Consider the following 21,510-nt stretch of genomic DNA (forward strand, 5'->3'; position numbering starts at 1 on the left):
CACACACACACACACACACACACACACACACACACACACACACACACACACACACACACACTCTAGTCTTTTCAAAGTTTAAGTCTAAATCCATGGCCTTGGAGATAAAATTCACACTTTTCTCAAGATTATGCTAACATGAGTAGCAGATTACCTAAAAGCTCATTTACTATATGACACAATATTGTTTCAAACAGGAAGAACCTTTTGTGATGGTGGCAGAAAATATTCTGGGCCAACCCAAGAGATACAAGGGTTTCTCCATTGACGTGCTAGATGCCCTCACTAAGATCCTGGGCTTCAAGTATGATATCTACCAAGTTGGAGATGGGAAGTATGGCTCAGCACTCCCTAATGGATCCTGGAATGGCATGATTGGAGAGCTCATTGGCAAGGTTAGTGGGTTTTACTTTTTATCTCACTCAATCAATGTCCAGATTTCAGTCCAAATAATTTTTTCTGGGAGTCATGCCATTTTTATTTTGCTCTGAAATAGAAACCTATTAATGAGGCTTAGTAATAAAAAAAAAGAAAAAGAAAGAGAGAAAGAAAGAATCAAACAAACTTTTCTTTTTTTTGTAGTCGGTGTCATCCCAGTTTGATTGAATGGGTCTGAATACTGCTGTTGGAATGGATCCCTGACAAATACTGTTATGATTCATAATAATAATGGATTCAATTTAATAAAGGCAGAAGTGTATATATATTGCGCACTGTACATAGTGTCTTTATAAACTTTCTTAGAGTCTTGTATTAGGTATATGACAGCATGATACACGTTATTACTGTTTATCTGAGTGAGCTGTGTGACTTGTTAAATGCAGAAGGAACATTTTCAATGCTACAATAACACAGAATAACCATACAGACTATTCAGCAATGTAGCAGGTTAGTTATGATGGACGTTTCATATCATCATTACAAAAGATTCTGGTTTTTCTTCTGCTGAGGGCACGAATTGGCAGAGAGAAATTGTCTAAGTGAGGACTTGAGTTGAGATGATAGCAAATTCCTGTCTCTTTTTTTTCCTGAAGATCCATTTTTAAATTGAAAATGTGGACTGAAAGAGGTTCTTGAGGTTTATCAGTGTTATTGTGAAGAATGAAAAGATGGCACATAACAAAAATTCAGCCCCTCCATTTGGAGCAGTGTCACAGAAACACCACGCTAATGGTTTGTCTAGAGAATAAGACGCAAGGTTTTCACACTGTCAGAAAGGATAATTCCTGTGTCAGTGTACATATTAGATTCAAGCTTGGAGGCCTTTTATATACACAGGCAAATGATTTTACAGACACACAAGCCAATCTAATCTCCTAAGTGTTGAGAAAAGATTCACTAATTAATGCAGGTCAAGTTAACTAGATTTGTTTCTGATACCTAACAACATATGACAGTGTAATTATCTCCTCTGTTGATTTAAAATAGAATGTTAGAAAGTTACTGAAAATGGAAACGTATTGTTCTTTGTTCACAGCGTGCTGACTTGGCAGTATCAGCAATCACCATCACGCCAGAGCGTGAGAGCGTGGTTGATTTCAGCAAACGCTACCTGGATTACTCAGTGGGAATTTTGATGCACAAGTCAGAAGAAAAGATCAACATTTTTTCTTTACTCGCACCATTTGATCTGGCAGTCTGGGCATGCATAGCTGCAGCCATCCCTGTGGTGGGCATCATGATCTTCCTGCTCAGGCGCATCCAGGCAGTGCGCTGCCAGAACAATACAGCCGGTCATCCACCACCTACCGTTTCCACTTCGCTTCAGAGTGCTATCTGGATTGTCTACGGTGCTTTTGTGCAACAAGGTGGGTAATAGAGTTTGTGTTAGTCAATGACAACATCCAAAAACAGCAATTGCACATCCTGAACAGTATTTGTCATAACAAAGAGTCAAGGCTTTGCAGGTTTTTGTTCCATAGTGACTGTATGAAAACCTGTCTGTATTTAGCCTTCAGTGGCATATCAGTGAAACCCACCAGTCAGACAGTTTTGAATGTGAAACCTGACATGAAATAGAACAAGTCACGAAAAACAATTAAAATGCTTTAAGGGATTAATGACAAAAGAGCACAATGAAAAAGTCAAATCAAGTGAAGAACATATGTTAATGTCTACGGTCTGTGTAGAGAAAATGCTGATTCAGTAGTGAGTCAGTCTGGGGCACAGCGCCCACCTTAGCATTTTCTAAAGGTGCCCTTGACAAAGAGAGCATCCCATCTTTAGATCTGGTGGAGATCCAGGTATGTCCGCTGTGGATAAATGACTACTTCAGCAACTGATGTTAAAGCCTCAACTGCATCTGTCAAAGTCTGGCACACTGCCCGTGAGCCTTTTTTAACCCAACACCCACTATATTTCAAGATAAGCTAAATTCCTTTTCTTTTTTTCTGCTTCTCCCTCATTTCTGGCTCATGTTCCAACGTTGCCACTTTTTGTTTGAGTCAAGTGGATTGCATTTTTTTCTTTGGGATGACGTAGGTCACTTTGATACGGATCTGACTGCTGATGCATAGTGTGCCATTGTCAGAGTGCATAAACTTGGCAATCATATCCCCCCACTGATTTTATAATGATATGCCAACACTTGGCTGGTTTTTGTTGTATGTTCGGTGCACAATGGACTATCTACGCCCAGACATGCTGACTTTTATCACTGCCTTTTTCAAGCAGGGACTACACTTCTTTTGTTCCAAAAGGAGGTCAGACCAAGGTAGAAAATTATCTGAAACTGTCTAGGAGAACAAATTAAACTAACACAATTTCCTTATGAATAAAGGGTTTAATCAATTTGTTTCTAAGATGAAAGAGACTGTACCACAGTGGACCATTGCAGTGGGGTAAAATCCAGTAAAGTTTCCAGAGCCACATTTCACATTCAGTGACCTCAACAAATCAAAGCTGTATGTAATAAAAATGACTGATGCCGCAGTGCTATGCATCTGACAAGGCCCCAGATTTTTTAGGCTTTTTTTCTTCCTTTTCCGAGATGTCATAAGGGTGCAGTTGTGTTGATGGTGACACTTTTAGACAAATATGTTTTCATTACATTTCATATTCCTGAATCATTCAGATGGCATTTCTGTGACTTTACACTTCAAAATTAGAATTTGTGCTGACATTTTTCTCATGCACCTCAAAAGCTGTTTCAGGACTGTTTTGCAGAGAATGTGTTGGTATGACAGAAGAAATACTGATGATACCAAAGCTAATGTGATGAACCAGTCTCTTAACCTCAAGGAAAACAAGGAAAAGCCAGGATTAAAGATGTGGGTAAAAAAAGAAGGATGAATTTTAATGAGTAGCGTGTTCTTTGGGAAAATTTAAAAAAAAAAACAGTAGCATTTCAGGGTAGATGGTTTTGAATACACAAAGCTCTCGGGAAAGTAAATTATTAAATCTTACAGTAATTATACAGAATCACCATGCAGACAGCTTCTCTGGTATTTTATGCAAATATTAGCACAATTTTTGAGTACAACTGCTTTAGAAAATAAAAAAAATATCTTAAAATCATATTGGTAAAACAAAATAGAGTCATTACATAAGGTATTATCATATGGCTCTCTTATAACATGATCACAGTGATTGCTTTGTAAAGCAGAATCTATATATTTCAGCAGTATTATAATGTACTATAATGGGTTGCATTTTTTTGATTTTTATCAGCAACATGTTTGAAAAACCTGAAACATTTTATGGGTTTGGTTTGGTTTTTTCACTACGTCTTGTTTTATTTGTGATACAGAAAAACAACCACAAATATTCTTTGAAATGAAACTCAATGTCACAAGCAATTTGAGTAGAGTACATCACTTTGAAAATTAAATTGGCCAATTTTTGTAATTGAGGAAAGAATGACCTGATAAATCAATCATGGCAGTAGTGATTATTTGAAACCAAACCTGGTGCAAGGCAAAGACTTATTTTGTAGTTTGTAACTCTGTGCTTCTGTCTGTACCACAACAGGAAGTGACTCCATCCTGGGATCAGTGGCTCTCCGTATCGTCATGGGCAGCTGGTGGCTTTTCACCCTTATCGTGTGTTCGTCCTACACAGCAAACTTGGCAGCCTACCTCACTGTTTCACGAATGGACAACGCAGTTCGGTAAAAAAATAAACTTTAAAAAAAAAAGAAAAAAAAAAGAGATAGATAGATAGTAAAGAAATGATGCTAATCAAAACTAGAGAGCACATAGTTGTATTCGGTATCTGTCTCTTCTCGGTAAAAAGCCCAGCACATGCATTAGCCACAATGCAGTCTGTGAAAATTGGGTGTATTATGCTAGTAGCAGCTAAAGTGGCCTTGAGCTGCTAGCCTCAATTAGGGAACAAGGAGCAGGGACCAGAGTTCTGATAAGCTCAGGCTTTCTTACTTCACACCAATGGTCTTCAGCCCCAATTGAGCTGACTCAAGGGACATTACTGGAAGCATAACAGAGCCATGAATGGCTTCAAGCTATCTTTTTCTTATCCACATGCTTATGCTAATAAGCATCTGCGTGCTTCAATCTTAAATGCATGTCTTTGCCTATGTGTTATTTATTTGATTTATCTAAAGAGAAGCTTAATTCAAATCACATGTGGATTTTTTTTTATATATAAATATAATATGGGGTGATTTCTTGAGGCATTAAACATTCTACAGTATTTTAATTACAGGGACATGTGCGGCTGAGTTTTAAGAATAATCTGTGTGCATGTCAGTCTACACAGTGCTTCGGTGATTTCTGACCCACTGCCTAACAAATACCCTGTCTTCAGCCAAAATTTTATTTGTCAGTGAATCCAATTTGGTCTGCTGTCTCTCCCCAAAGAATGAGCAGAGAGGCATTTGATTGCATTGGGTCCATCTTCTGTTGAACAAATAGCCACATGTGGACATATGAGTAGACGAGTCGAATGCTAAGCAGTACACAGCTCACCTGTGAAGAGATTTTGTTTGCAGGTGTGTGTGTGTGTGTGTGTGTGTGTGTGTGTGCTTCAGTTTAGAGGGACATTAATCTTTGTTACAGTTTAACAGAACCACACTGCAAATGATGGCACTTAAGAGTTAAATTGAAGAAGAAAGTACACTGTGACCAGTTTTAAATTGGAAAAAAAAACCTCATGACATCTGCTGTTTTCAATAGTAACACTAGGCTGTGTTGGATTCACCTTTGTGCTAATCTAAATTCACTATACTATCAGTCAAGGTAATAATAATAATAATAATAATAATAAGGGATTGCATTTATATAGCGCTTTTCGGGGCCCTCAAAGCGCTTTACAATTCCACTATTCATTCACTCTCACATTCACACACTGGTGGAGGCAAGCTACAGTTGCAGCCACAGCTGCCCTGGGGCAGACTGACAGAAGCCCCCTCTGGCCGTCACCAGTAGGCGGCAGGTGAAGTGTCTTGCCCAAGCACACAACGACCGAGACTGTCCGAGCCGGGGCTCGAACCGGCAACCTTCCGGTTACAAGACGAACTGCCAACTCTTTGAGCCACGATCGACCCGCCCAATCCAAAGTACTGTATGGATTGGATGCATGCTGCATATGTGTAAAAACTAAAAAGATTTTGATGATTACAGCCTGAGATATAGTTTTTTATCAAGCACTGGAAATGGTAATCTTGGATGGAGAAAATATAATTTCTGAAAACTACAGTTTCGCACAGTTTGGCAACACAAAGTAGCGAAACTATCAGTTTATTACACTAAATTAGCCACTTTTTAAAAATTAAATTCAAAACAATTTACTGCACTTCTCCCTTTTGTAAGTGTTTTAAATATGTATTTGACAATATGAATAAGTGGCTGTTTGTGACCCAGTTCCATTAACAAATTTGATCTTTTTTGGCCTGATAAACATTTGCAATAGCTGCTTACTGAGATGCAGAGGGAGAACTCAGTCTGTGTGTCATTTTCACAGATGGTATAGAAAATGTACAATGGCTCTTTAGGACAATCTCTTTTTCTCATTGATCTGGAAAAAATACAGTAGAGTGGCTTGGGAAAGAAAAGCAGTGTGTATTGTGTGGTGCAATTTTTTTTCTAGTATCAAGGAGACATCACTCCTGTGCAGGGGAAAAAGTTTGGAATTCAGTTCTTTCAGACGCACGTTGTAAACTCAGTTTTGTGAAAAGCTGTGGAAGAGTGTTGGAAAGAGGAACGTTAATACCTTCATTTAAAGTCCTATTATTTTGGTCAGTGTAGGAACAACTGGGTCATTAATGTCCATACAGGAATAATCCGAGAGGACTGTGAATTAGAGCAATGCTAAGCACATGCACCGTACCCTGAAAATCCCAACATTCCTCTATTTTGACAACATTGTGTAATGTGTACTAATACTCCGACGTACCTGACAGAACAGGGCTGCATATCTCCAAATGTACACAACTGAAATGTGTCCCTGCTTTGTGTTTGTCAATGGCATTGGTAGCTTGTCCTCCAACATAAAACCAATATCCTAGCCTTGGAGTCAATGTGACTTGAATTTTATAAATCAGATGGAGTGAGGTTCAGTCCACCTTCCTTCATCTGAAAAACATTAAAGCTCAAGCTGTTTCTTTGATTCTTGGAAAAATCTGTTTTCTTTCACAAACAGGTTATGGATCTTGCCATACAGCCCAAAAAACTAGCAGCTCGGGCATTTGCTGTCAGTGAGGTTGCATTACCCTGGATTTAGGTAATGCTGTGAATGTCCACATGGAAATGATCAGAGGAAATGACATTTAGAAAATTTCCAATAAGAGCAACGCTAAGCACACATGCATGTTTGCATTTGTCTCTCTCTGAGTGTGGGTGTGTGCATGATACATGAGTGTGGTGTAACAGGAGCAATAACTTAATCTTAAGTGAACATTTGCATTTTTAAACACTACACAACTCGTTCCTCTTTGTTTACAGTGTGTCAAAATAAGCCTTTACTACGCCTGGGGACAAAGAGGTGATTTTTTTCACCCCCTGCTGTGATTTAAACCCTAATCTTATGTTCTTATCTTGAATTAGTTTGAGAGAGCAAAAGAAAAAGTGAGAGATTAGTTTAATAACTTGTGTCCCTTCAGATACCTTGTAGATTAATACTAATTAGATCAAGTTTTTTGGCTAAATTCTCTTGATTTTTATATTGTTTCAGTTTTCACTGCTTTGGCCAGTTACAGATATGTAAAGCTAACAAATCTATGCATGCATGTGTGGGGGAAAAGGAACGAAAGGAAAAGGTCTGTGTAATGTACTTCAGCCATTATATTTATTTAACAGAGGGTTCACCTTTCTGCAGTTATTACAAAAATCTAAGAGTGATGCAGTGCTTTGAAGAAAAGGTGAACCAGAAAAAGTACTTAAAATGGGCCACGATTCTTAGTACATGTAGATCATATACATATTATTAATTATTTCACCTTCTTCCATTGTTTTTTCTGTGGTATCTTAAATCTGCACCTTCATAACACACTATAGGTCACAGTGTTTATGTAGTTATGAAACTAAGATGTTAGACAAAAATCTGAATATTTAACCCAGTGCATTAAAGCTCGTAGTTTAATGTGACAGCAGAAGTTAGAGACCATGAAATATCTAATAGGTCGTTTGTTTTGCTCTCACTTGCTGTTTTCCCCTTTCCACAACCACTTCCACACCATATACGCCTCCAATTAAATGGTTGAATTAGTCCTGCAGTATCAGCTCCAGATAAGCTATTGAATTCTCCGACTTCTCAGAGAATTGGAAAAAAGACGGTTAAAGCTTCAAGGGAAAAAAACATGAACAGATTTCCTTAACTTTTGTTTTTTGTAGTTATTATGAGACTTTAACAAGATATTATAACAATCTAATTTATATTAATGTTTTGTAATAATTAATAACAATGTTTTATTGCCACAACAAGTCATGAATAATGTGCTGTCTGACTCGTGGTGCTGTAGAGCACCCCGCTGTTGGACAAATTATGCAGTGTCAACATGACATGGTTAAAGGGTGTTTGTTCCATCTCTTCTTTAGTTTCTTATAGTCATATCAAATAGCCATCACCCCTGTCAGGTATTAATAATTGAGTTGACATATCAGCTGAATACCAATAAAGAAAATTGGCGATATGAAAACATTTTTTACATTGCATTGGCAATTGGCAAATATTTAGCTTTTTAAGTTTCAGAATTAGTCCATCTTAAAATGAAAGCTGCAAGTGGCTTTTTTCTTATTTCCTACAATCTTGAGGCAGAAACTTCTAGATCCAATAAAAAGTAGAATGCAATTTGGAGCAGGTTCTACTGGGGATTAATGACCAGCCATTGGGATGAACCCCATAATCATTCATGAATGCAGTACCCCCAAACTGATCATCATTACTGTGAATCACACTGGACTCATTGTGCTGGCAATGCTGGAGAAAGTTGTGGTATTGCACTACAGGTGTAGCTAATTTAGTTGATAAAGGGCATGATGATTAGTGATTTGCTCCAATGTGCATTAAAAAGGAAGGCAGCAGTTTTAGGTCTACTGATTTGTTGGAGTGCATTAGGGGCAAGTTAAATCTTGAATTTTAAATAGAGGGAAAAGAGAGTCCTTCTGTAAAGGACAGAAGCCAAGAGACTTATGTGGCATAATGAATGAAAGGGGAAAAGAGTGCTGATATCAGCTTGAATTAGTGTTTGCCACATTTTTTTGATTTTGCTCTACCGGGTTGCAAACACAGGAATGCTTATATCCTATTTATATAGCAATATAATAGTTAATATCTAGATTAGCAATAAAGGGACATCTAATAAATTGGAATTGTCTGTGTCACTGTTATTGTGGATAATTATAACAATACAACATTAACAAAATAATGGAATCTTGTATCTGGTTTATCATCTGATAGTAATGAAATATGAATTTGTTGTGACACATGGACAAGTGTAATTTAATAGTTTTAATGTTAAGCATTTGTTCATGCATGTTTCTTGAATTAATACCAGAAGTATTTCATACATCGGGGATTTCTTGCATCATGCATGTGTGGAGAAATAGTGGAGCATGATTTTACAAGCTAACATACAGTTAGTTGTAGCAACTTTGCTGGCTGCAAACCTTAAGCCCATCTATGTTATTTATCATCATAACACACTTTATGTGAGTAGTTTATGACAGAAAAGGTATCCTTTGAAAACTAAACATTTTACCACAAGCATAGCCATCATAAAATAAAGTACAGCCCCTTTCAAGGTTTCATCTTTTTCTGTATCGGGACATACAACAAATAATCTGGTCCTAGGCATGTCTTCAAATTAGTTACATGTAACTTCAGATGAAATACAAAACATGACAAATAAACGATGTCATTATTTATCTAAAAAATTAAGTCACGATTCAGAAACAGTGTGTGAAAAACTTAAGCGCACCTTAAGAGGGCAATTAGCAGCCAATTGCTGCTAATGAAATACACTTGATTAGTTGAGCCTCACAAGTGTGGCCACCTCTATGGAGCAGAAAAAAAAAGTTTTATAGAAGTTTTGGCAGTTTGCTGCTTGGAAGCTTTCAGCTATTGTGATGCTGTTTCCATCAAAACCAATCATTTGTGAAAGTTTATTCACAAGAGGAAAACATTCAAGACAGTTGCCACTCTTTCCAGGACTGGATATCACAAGTGTAGCGCAAATCTACAACAAAATTGATTAAAAAAAACAAAAAACAGAACGACAATGCATAATGCTTCCTCCAAAACCATTACTTAAAGTTAAGGCTAGTAAAAGTCGTGTTGCAAGCTACTGAATCATGTGATGTAGTGATGCATTTTGGCCTAATTTTTGTTAAATAAATAAATTGCGTTGATCAAAACAGCCCTGATCCATCGAGACACGGAGTCCACTAGACTCCTGAAGGTGTGCTGTAGTATCTGCAGCCAAGATGTTAGCAGCACATTCTTTCTATCAGTTGAGACTTGAGATCCATGAATCTGACTTCTTTGTCCAGCACATTCCACAGATGCTCAACTGGATTGAGAGCTGAGTAATCCAAGTCAGTATCTCAAACACTTTGCTGGGGTTTTACAGATATCCCCTATAGATATCCAATATTTTTGCTTTTTATCTGTTGGTAAATAAAACCCCATGTTAACGTTAAGTAACATTAATGCTAATGTTATAATGTTTCAATTATCATGACAGTTACTGTATGTTTTCTTCTTTTATCTTTAAACAAAGCAAGTAATTCACTCATGTGACCATGCAGATCATTCCAGGACCTGTCCAAGCAGGTGGACCTAGTTTATGGGACGGTGAGAGACTCGGCTGTGTACGAGTATTTTAGGGCCAAAGGCACCAACCCTCTGGAGCAGGACAGCACATATGCTGAGCTGTGGAAAGTCATCAACAAAAACAATGGCTTTGAGAACTCTGTATCCAGCCCTTCAGAGGGTATCAAGAAGGTGAGTATTTATTTTTATCTTCATGAACAAAATGTTCAATTTCAAGGGGGAAAGAGCATTTTGTCTCTAAGAAAAAAAAGATGTTCTGTAAAAGTTTGCTTTACACAGGACGATGTTTTAACAACAATGCCTTAGCAATCTAACAGTTCATTTCAGGTCACCCTCAAAAAGGAAATGTATGCACAGCAAAATATTGACAAGAAGCAGGCATTGAAGGGGGATTTGTCTAGCCGCAAAAGAATAAATGAATTAATTAAAAACATCTGTAATGTCTTCAGCTCAATAAGGGATTGTCTTGCAATTCACTGCATTTTTTATCTCACACCACCGTGTAGGAACAAGCTGAGAATTAGTTAAAACAAATGCATGTCTGACTAACAGAAGCATGGAGGTAAAAAGTGATTCTTTTAATCTAACAAATTGCAAAGTTTTTCTAATTGTTCCCACAAACTGCCTGTGTGGCTAAATGAATAGTTTGTGCATTTTGTCATCTCGTTCTTTAACCCAGACACTAGACAATAATAATTAGATAATTTACAGTGGGGTCTGACATGTGCACTTGACACAAAACAGCTTTATTATTTGAGCTGATAATTGGATCGAGTGTAATCAGGCCAGGCAATGCAAGGATGCGTACATCACAGGAAAACTAGTCTCAGTTTAATTTGACGAGAGAAAGCAATTTTAGTCTGTTACTGATTTACTGCATTGCTCTTCATTCTTAAACAAAATACTGCAGTTTTTATATATGTGTACATATATAAATATATAACCATAGTTTGATTGGAATGTGTGTATGCATAACCCAGTGGCTCTTTGTGTTGTTCATCTTAATTTATTACAGTCTTTCTCTGGAAGATGTAGGATGTAGGACACCACAGGAGACAAAAGCCAAGACTGTGTACAAAACAATGAATACATAAATAAAAATCCATACAGATTCAGCTGTGGCTCTTCTACATTTTCTACACAGTGATTTTCAAACTCCAGCTTATGATTGGGTGTCTCAAAATGTGTTATTAGGTGAAGATTGCAAATCCAGAAAAAAAGAATAAGGAATATTTGTTTTTTTCATAATGTTTTCAGTGTTTAGTGTGAGTGGGCAAATGTGCGGTAATTTCTATGCAAATATTTAGCTCCAGTGTGCAGACTGCTCATTGCTTTGTCTGAGTAAAATATCCTCCTGTGCGCTTCTCCAGTAAAATAGTCTACTCTTAACCTTAAAAGAAGCGTAATGCAAATTGCATTTACACTGTATCTAATCAGTTTTTGTTTGTTTATATATATATCGCTGATGATTAAAGAAAATGTTTTTAAAAGTCATTTAAGATTTCTCCACTAAGCAGTTAAGCATGTCTTTATGTAATTACCACGTGCGTCTCTTTTTGTGTTTGTGATGGAAACTTTTGCAGGCGAAGCGAGAGTCATATGCGTTTCTGTGGGACATGGCAGTGGTAGAGTATGCTGCCCTGACAGACGATGACTGCACGTTAACTATAGCGGGAAACAGCATGAGCACCAGAGGCTATGGCATGGCCCTGCAGCACGGCAGTCCTTACAGAGACATTTTCTCACAGAAGTATGTATACGATGCATTTTTACAGCAGAGAAGCCAATGATGCAATAATGCTGTAACATCTAACGTGTTCAGTACCTTAAAACTTCATTTTTATTGGTCTGGGCATCAGTTCTTTTGGTTATGGTAGAGGTTTATTCATAATATACTCATCTTCATTTAAGGGATTATTCTAAATAGATGATCAAACTAATTGTGCATATTTCTTACGTGGACAACTATGGCAAGTGTAGCAGAGCAAGGTTGAATTGCAAAGTTGGTCTCTATACTGTTGGCCTCTATCTGAAGCATATTTTTACTATTTGTCTGTTGCATTTGGCTCAAGGACAGACAAGTAATTTCATGTCTTAAAATTTGAAAGCAGGGCAGGAAACTTTCTCCCCAGGAATAAACATGCTCCCGACTTCCATGGCACTCTCTGTTTGTCAATGAAAATTAATATTTAATTAGATGTGAAAACATGAACTCTCGACAAGCACCAACTCAAAAAGAAAGACTGATTAATCTGCCACAAACAGTGCTTCAGTGAAAGATGGGAATATTTGAACATAGGGTGAGGCTGAGACACTTCATGAGTATAAAAGCATATAAATAACTCTGGCAGTATATCTGCTTATGCCTTTTTGCAATGAATGAATGTGTAGGCTTCTGCAAAATGCATAAATGTCAGTCACTGTTGAACAGTTTGAGTAATGACTGTGCAAAAAGTTAACTGTTCCAGTGGGACACCCTAACTGCTTCGCCTGTGTTTGTGATCAGCCATCATCATTCTCCCCAGCATACATCTATTCCTTACCCTGTAATTTGTGCACTAACTAATGGGCCAACTCTCGTATTTGATCATCTTTGTTTCTGTGCTTATACGGTTTGATATGATACTGATTACTCCTAAGCTCTGATTTTCTTTGCTTCATTTTTATAGAACCGAACTTTTGATTCTTGATTACAATCAGTGTCACATCTTGCGCTCTGTAAACTAAGAACTGCAGTGTTTAATAGCTTTACCCTCTATGGGATTTTAATGAGGTTACAATGAAATGCTAATACATGCAATACATTAACCATGTTTTGTTTTATGTTATTTACTCTCGTTTCGTGAGCTACACAATATCGTTGAATTATTGTTACATGATAATATTGTGGTGAAAATTCTCTGCTCTTCTGCCTTTATCATTCTGTTACCTAGGACTTAATCAGAATCAGTGTTAGCAAAGGATTTGTCTTGTGGTTATTACATGAAGATTTCCACCTACTGTGTTGAAAGAACTACTTAGTCTTTTCTCTGAGCAGGATTTTGGAGCTTCAAGAAAAGGGGGATCTTGACATCTTGAAGCAGAAGTGGTGGCCAAAGAAAGGTCGTTGTGACCTGCAGAGCCACACAGAAGCCCAGCCAGAGGGACGGGCGCTGCGTCTCCACAGCTTTGCCGGCGTCTTCTGCATCCTTGCCGCAGGGTTGCTACTGGCCCTCCTAGTAGCTGCACTGGAGACGTGGTGGAACAGCAACCACTGCCGACGAGAGCAGCCCAAAGAGGTGACCACTGACAACTCGTCGGGCCAGGGCCCAGGCCCGGGCCTTCTAACCCAGAACCTGGCCATGGTGGCCACCACGGGTCCCCCTGCCCCACCAAGGCCCCGGTCGAGACCCAGACCCCCGGGCCCCCCGGTCCTGCCCAGAGATGCCACTGCCACACTCTACTTTATGGATCCAGCAGGCGCTGACACCAGCCCCGATTTAGTAGAGCTGCAGTACACCCAGTTATAATAGGTGTGCCCCTGATGATAGTCCAGACATCATGTGATCAATCTACTCATTCCTTCTCATGTTGGGAGAGAGGTTGGGGTGCTTTGTAAGGGACTTCTCTGAGGCTTCTCTCTCATGCTGACACAAAGAATCCTTAATTGCCAAAAAAAATTAAAAATCCGTCACTGGTGCTCACATGAGAGACCCGCAGTGAAAAGATAACATGCAAATTTAATACCACATACTGAAATTGTACTTCTGAGTCGATAAGTGCTTCAGTTGTACAATAGCTCTCTTTAGCTAATCCATTCAAGTCTTAATGCTTTAGAGCTCAGACTTTATCTTGCTGCTGTCGACTGGGCAGCCCCTCTGCATGAGGCGTCCAGACAACTAAGGCTTGACATGGATCCCTAAACTAAAGTGTGAGCAAATGCAGATAGTAAAGAATCTGAGCCTTGACCTGCCTGTTTGACTTGACAGTCCAACAATACTGGATGAGAATACCCATTTAAGACCCAGTCCTGCCCTGGAAAACACACAGTAAATCAAACTCCATCCAAGCTGCTTTTTGGTGCATATGAGAGTTTGAGTTACTGCTGATGATTTCTATTTCACAGTCTTTGTGTGTACAGCAGTAGCTGCTCTCTTAATAACCACATATTGCTGTCATGTGAGATTCATTACACAAACATCGCTGCCATTATTTAAAAAGACAAGATGTGCTAACTCTAATCGTGGTTGTGTGCTTTATTGCTGTTGATATGTTGGAAAGATGTTTCCACCCAAAATCTTTTGACTGTAAAACACACACGCTCTGTAGCCTTGAAATGTGACTGTGTGGAAATTTAAGGCAGAAAGAAAGAAGCACATAAAGATGCTGGGCAGCATCTCCGATGTATAGGGAGCAGTAAATAAAGAATCGTAGCAGTTCAAGGAGATTTCTAGAGGCTTGTATTTCCTACTCCAATTGCGCATGCAAATGCAACAGTTTACAACTCATTCAAAACCTGTTACATGTATGCAGGTAACAGTGAGGTGGGAAAGGTGCAGACAAATTATTTTAATAAATTTACTATTCTGTAACACAGTTTAAACTGAAACAAACAGGAAGACAAATTAAAGAAACAAGAACTGTTGACAATAATAAAAAGTAAAATGTACTCTCACAACTGGTACAGTCCAGGAAAACAAACAAACAAACCAAAAAAAAAGGCCATAAAATGAGCTAGCATTTTATGACAGTAGAGTATGATATCATGAACACAGGATTGGCTACAGCAGTAATGAACAGCAGGACGCAAAGAACAAAATCTTATCTATAGGACCCAAACTGCTTCTTAAGATAAGTGACAGCATGTCTCACAGCTCCCTTCTAGACTGCAAAAAGCATGTAGTTTTTCTTGGTTTCACATGGATTCAATGATGGCAGGTTTTCATGGCAGAACAAAAAAGTAACTAATAAGTACCCAAATGGTGAAGTAGTTGATCCAAACCAAACACAGTGAGGATTTTTGTGTTTGCGCTTCACAAATATTAGTTTTGCCATTTTTAGAACATAATTGGATTGTCTTTCGAGTTTTAAAATCTTTCCAAGATTTAACATTATGTCGAGTTGTATAATTCACTTAAACTTTCTGGTATTTGTTAGATTAAACTACTAAAACAAATATGATGTTTACCTTGAGATGTGGTTAAAAAAATCCGCTCAGCAGTCATGAAATCAAGCTGACCACTGCACAAACTTTAATTGCCTTTCATGCCTACAGGGAGTGATTAAAATTCAAAAGACTTGGGTGGACTATTACTTTATATTCTAAATTGTTTTAAGCAGTGCTCTGTGGCCCCATGACAGCATTAGAATACAATATGTGGGCATTATGACAGCCATTTAAAGCAAAACTCTGCTGCAAGCCTGAACACACCGGCCAATTAGTTTGACATTATGGAAATACACTTAATTGCTTAGTTGTCAATAATTACAGAAACGTGATGGCACAACAATTTTCCTTTAAAAATGAAAAATTCCTTTCTTTTAGAACACAGGTTAGCTACAGAAAAAACAGCGAGTCTTGGCTTACTCTCATTTCTGCTCATATGTGCAAAATCACATTTGGATTCATCAAACATTTGCACCAGGTACTGTGCATATGTCAGTGAATCAGGGTCAGTCTAAAGCCACAGGATCGTGCTCACTACATGCACTCTGCATACTGCCGCACACCAGTTTCTTCATGTAGGGAAACATAGTTAACATCGAGGTGAACAATGGAGAATGGGATGTAGTTGTTTTAAGAAAAAGCGTCACCGCTAAGGCAAAAGTCTAATAACAATTAAATACTGAATTAATACATGAAATTCAAAAAATCTTCTAGCCATGCAGTTTTCAATACTAAATTACTGACCAAATAGATCAAATAAGTCTTGTTTATTTCAGTCACACGATGCCAAATTATATTCTTTAACATCATCTTGGATATGGCATCTATATTAAAAAGAATCTGGTCTGTACTACAAAGCAAGTTTAGAGGTTTAGCAACATAACAGAGGTTTTAACCTGGGTTTTTATTGTTATAAAGGCCATTTACTTCTTACTTGGCAACTTACATAGCACACCTAACCTGCTGAATAACAGGTTATATTCATAATAAGTTCACCACCTACTCATCAATCACTTCTCTAAAAAATAGTGTGTCCATTCCTGGGAAAGTTGGACCTCAGTGTGCAGGCAGTAAAAAAAACCCAAGTTTAGTAATTTCTGGTTTTATATAAAACTTGCATAGCAACACTTACGCTTTTGAGCTGTTTTTTGTTATATAATTTTTTTTACTTGCTCTTAGACCCTTTAATGACAGGGGGGCTGTAACTTCAAATAATACTTTACTTACCGTTTTATTGACATAAAAAAAACCCTGAAATAATAGAATATGCAGTTATAGTTATATGTTTGTCAGGCTTTTCTCAACCCTTGTCTTAATGATAGAGGTGTGAGCCTGATAAGTTTATTAATTTACACAGTCGGCATCTATGTCACATTTTTCCAGTCTGACAAAAATGTTTTGAGCACACAAATATCCATACAGCTCTGCTATCGCACACACAAACACACCCTGCTGCTTACAGCAGCTGCGCTCATTTAAGCCAGAATTATATGTTTAACCACTTTGTATTTTTCTAAAATTGTAGTTTGATTGCCATAAAAATAATACTAAAAATGATAATAATTATTATTATCATAAAATTCTTATTACAGTGTTGCCTTACGATACAAAATTAAAAACAAGATCAATTATAAAAACACAATTTATGCATTTCTCCTGCAGGTAGACCTGTTTATGTTTCTAATTACCAACACTGACACCTGTCTCATCTAACTTTCAGAAAATATATCAATAAGAGTATTTCCACAAATTGTCAAACTATTCCTTTTATTAGCCAAGTAGTAATTTATTACAATTATATGTCAATGTCCGGATTCACGGGGATCATTTTGGTTATGTATCGTTGTCTATGGTCTCCAGCAGGTGACTAAGGATTACGCTCTGCAAAGGGTTTCTGGATCATTGACATATAATGACATAACAAGCTCCTTACCAGAAGGGAGGCGGGACATTTGGACTGACAGAGAGACAGACTGGGAGGAGGCCGTGGCTCTTGACACAGGTCAGGAGAGGCCTGACACACTGTACTGGATGGTCATTGGCTGTGACAGGGCGAAAGGGCGGGGCATGGGGCCCGACAGGGGTAGATTGTAGTTGCTTCATCCGTCATATCACCCCCATGGTCTCTCCTGCTATTTGCCTGTCTAGTTTTGTCTGTCATCAGTCTGCCTCAACTTAAATGGGTGCATGATTATAGAATAACATTCAAAAGCAAGCATGAAAACCTTTTTTAGAAAATGTGTGTCTGATAAACAGTTATGTGCTTATTTGGCTTCTCTCTCCCCAGTCCCATATGTATGTTCCCCCTCTAAAAAAAAGGAATATTTGAAAAGATTCTTCAAAGTAATGTGGCTTACTTCAATTAACTGACATTACCTAATTTGTCTCCATTTACACTTTAGTGTCTCACATAGTCTGTGCGTCCATTAGAGCCTGTCTTGTTAACAGCTGATTTTTTTCATGCCAGAGTCACCTCCTGCAGATGTGTGGTCACGTAATTGTGCAAAAAATTTTAACACTTCTGCATGAAGTGACAATTTCCTTTAAGTCCGTGTCAGTGAAGTGGAGGCGTTACCTTTTATGACACCATATTTAAGATTTACTATTTGAAGGTAATGTCTTTCAAGATGTCAGCTGCTTAAAAATTTGAGTACATTTTTAATTCATGCTCTGGTTTCTTGAATGACGCTGAAATAAGCCAGTGTGTCATTTCAGCATCCTTCAGAGTCATATAAACATTATTAGATGTGTGTTAGGCTTGTGTAATTGATGATAGAATAGACTACATTGCATGTATTGAAGATTACTAACTATAAAGCTTATGATGAAAGGACTATTATAACCTGTCTTTCTCTGTCTTCTTTCACTCTCTATTCTCTTCTCATTTCTTCTTTTAATCTTTTAACCCCTTTTCACTTTGCATTCATTTTCACTTGTTTTTTTTAATCACACTCCTCTTTGATTACATTCATGCTCTCCATTCCATTAAAACCTCTCTACACTGTCTTTTCTACTGCCTTATTTTATTCTATGCACGCTCTTTGGCTCTGCCTTCCTTTCAATCTATTTTTAGGACAAAGAAGTGAACCTGGAACAGGTCCACCAACGTTTGAACAGCCTCCTGGACGAGGACTTAGCCCACAAGCAGCTGCCAGGTCAGTCTATAGAGATCTCTGCCCTGGACATTGGCAGCATGCAACCCAGCCAGTCTCTGGAGGCTTTGTCTGTTCGGGATTACCCAGCCCATCGCGGACCACCGCCACTCTCTGTGACCACCTTCCTCCAGGAGGGTCATGGGGCAGGAAGGACACTGGGCGCGTCCGCTGGCAGGACCTTGCCCCTGCCTCTGAGCAGTGCCACCATGCCCTCTATTCGCTGCAAACACAGGGCACCCAACGGAGGGCTCTTCCGGCAGAGCCCAGTCAAGACACCCATGCCAATGTCCTACCAACCAGTGCCAGGAGGACCCATCCCAGAAGCCAGTGAGGCCAGCCACGGGACATCCATTTAAGCAAGCCGAACATTCACAGACACTCGAGCTCAAACAGAATAGCGAAGAGCTAAACAGAGTGCCGGCCGTGTGACGAGCTATAAATAAAATGCTAAAAAAAGGATTTTTACTACCAATGAGACAACACACGAAAAGACACAAAGACTTTAATGTACATATTTGTAAGTACAAAGCGAGAGAAGCAACATTAAAAAGTGTATTTTGAATATTCTCAACAGTTGAGTTTAAAAAACAAAAAAGTATTAAAAAATGACTGAATGGCTTTGTAAATTTTGTTCTAAATGAATAAAGGTGACAATTCTTTGTGGTTGTTTTCTAAGTGCCAAGTTCAAAGATGTTTTCTTTCAGATCATTAACTGAATGTACTGTGAGAATTCATGACAGACATTTCACACTTAAAACACAATGGAAGAACTGATTTGTTTCATATGAAAAAAATAAAAACTATAATACAAAAACATCCAGATTTGCGTTTGAATATATTATTGGAATATCATTGTCACATTGTCTGTATGTTTAAGTGATCACTGACAGAATTGTGCTTAATGGAAAAAATACTGAAGAACTAGAAACAATAAATTAATTTTTAGATCAATATTATCTTTTTTTTTACTGGATTTTTCCATAAAATAAACTGGATTTAAGAAAAACTATCTGCAGTAATTTATACTTGACGGGATAGTGTTCACCCTTTTTTGTGTGTATGTAGAAAGACAGTCAAGTCAGATACCGGGTTAAAGAGTTGAGTTCAACCAGTATGCGGCGATAACGCTAAAAGAGAAAACGTAAATATTATATTGGCAGCCTTGTGAATCTTTCATTTTCCAGGCATAATCTTATTGCCATAACATGGAATTGAAATAAGTAGCAACAGATAAACTTGGTAAATTCTGGCATTTTTGCCAGTTTCAAGAACTACCCGCATATACAGATGTAATGTAAAAATTGTATTTTCATAATAAAAAAACAATTACTAAACTTTGCAATTCCCCAAGTGCACAAAGTTACAGGATACCTTACAAAAGTGGGTCCAGCAGACTCCTTCATAATGTCCTCCCGATTTCCATACACCTGTGGTCCTCAGGGGTCAAAAATGTTCCCACTTCATTTGACAGTTTTTTTAAAGTATAAATTGTCAGTCAATTCAGTGTTACATCTTAGTTTTACTTAAGACCAACACATTAACAAAAAATTTACCCTACATTATACATTTTTAATTGTTTAGATAATTTTGACTTTTTGTCTAACTACAGAGTGCTGTATTTTGAACTTTAGTAAGAAAGGGGGTTTTTTTTTAAGCCCCTCAGGGGTCAAAAATGTCCCCATCTGGTTTGATTGACACTTAATTAATATGAACCCACCTCTGTTCTACAGCTGATTACTAAAGAATGGAAAATGGTAGAAACAAGCTTTTTTTTTTTGGATGAAAGAAGAGAGTCTGTTCTTCATTTTGGTAGGTTCAGCGTTTATATGATCATAACACACAGTTTTCTGTGGCTCTTCAAAAATGAGTAAAAATGCTCAAAAACCCTGGCAGTGGGGAGTTACCTGATTTGAAAATGGCTGGCAGTGAATGAGTTAATATGAAGTGGATTTTTTCCCCCCACTTTTAATTAAAACTTAATTCAAACAGTTTGACACTATTTCTTTATTCCATTTTAAATTTAAGTCTGATAAAACCTAATTTAAATGAACTTGTCCTTTGTCTTGGGGTAAAAAAAATAAATTAAATCATCAGTTATTGTGATTATCATTTCACAACCAGAGTTGGTTGCTTTAACAGTAAACAAGTTGTTACAGGTGATTGTTTTCTTTTGGAAACCTTCTGCAATGTTAGGGACAACTCGCGTGTCCTGACTGCAGGCCAGATGGTTTGCCATCATACACTAGCATGTTCCATGTACAGCTGGCCCTGGCATCACATACTGCTCATGTTTTTATCTCATAGTTCCCTGGTTGGGATGTTCTGTTGGAATGGACAGAATCCTCTGAAGGGGACTAGGCGCTCACACACAGTCACATCAGTACCTGGATCTTACATCAACAACAGGAGAAACACCCACTTGTTCCAAACTCCTCAAATGGGAGCACGCTTGTGTCATGAACGACGATCATCTATTGTGTCTTTATCAAGAAATTATGTCCTTTTTGCGATTCTGTGATTAATCTTGTGTCAGCATGAAAACTTCTCTACCAGACTCAGGATGTCATAAACTGGCCGTAGCAACTTTACTGGATGCACGGCAGTAAGAATCAACACACCCACATATGCCTACAGCTGCATTCGATCCATTATTCTTCCTCTCTTGTTGCCCCTCCTTGTTTGTCATTGCGTTGGCTGTAGAGCAGGTCATCTACTAATTGGATGGTTGTTGGTTCAATCTCTGTGTGCTCTAGTCTGGAGTTCTTACCAAGGTGTCCTTGGGCAACTTACTGAACCCCAACTTGGTCTCTGATGCATCCATTGGCATTTGAACGTTAAAAAGCAGAATACAAGCAGAATACATGGTGTATAATGCTTTCAGTGCTCGAGTAGAAAAGCCACTGAAGGAGTATGGGACCTGGCATATGTGCTTGGACCGTGATAGATTGTCTTTCTCTGTGGCACATGAGAGAGTCATGCATC

At 38.1% G+C, this 21,510-nt stretch overlaps 1 protein-coding gene across 3 annotated transcripts in view; it reads left to right on the plus strand.

Moving 5' to 3' along the window:
* Window positions 1–19,333, plus strand: part of grid1a (glutamate receptor, ionotropic, delta 1a) — a 276,642-nt gene extending 257,309 nt beyond the window's left edge. The window contains exons 10-17 of one of the 3 annotated variants that reach the window (XM_005727368.1): window positions 198–395; window positions 1,478–1,808; window positions 3,970–4,108; window positions 10,203–10,398; window positions 11,811–11,977; window positions 13,265–13,505; window positions 17,234–17,375; window positions 18,447–19,333. In XM_005727368.1, coding sequence (XP_005727425.1) covers window positions 198–395; window positions 1,478–1,808; window positions 3,970–4,108; window positions 10,203–10,398; window positions 11,811–11,977; window positions 13,265–13,505; window positions 17,234–17,375; window positions 18,447–18,859 — 1,827 coding nt within the window. In that variant the 3' untranslated portion in view covers window positions 18,860–19,333. Of the gene's footprint in view, window positions 1–197; window positions 396–1,477; window positions 1,809–3,969; window positions 4,109–10,202; window positions 10,399–11,810; window positions 11,978–13,264; window positions 13,740–17,233; window positions 17,376–18,446 lie in introns of those variants that run through there. The other 2 variants (XM_005727369.1, XM_013909387.1) reach the window with 2 other exon arrangements.
* The last annotated feature ends 2,177 nt before the right edge of the window (window positions 19,334–21,510 follow it).

The sequence above is a fragment of the Pundamilia nyererei genome, unplaced genomic scaffold (genome assembly GCF_000239375.1).
Source record: "Pundamilia nyererei isolate P.nyererei 1_Seehausen unplaced genomic scaffold, PunNye1.0 scaffold00024, whole genome shotgun sequence".
In the NCBI taxonomy this organism is placed as follows: domain Eukaryota; kingdom Metazoa; phylum Chordata; class Actinopteri; order Cichliformes; family Cichlidae; genus Pundamilia; species Pundamilia nyererei.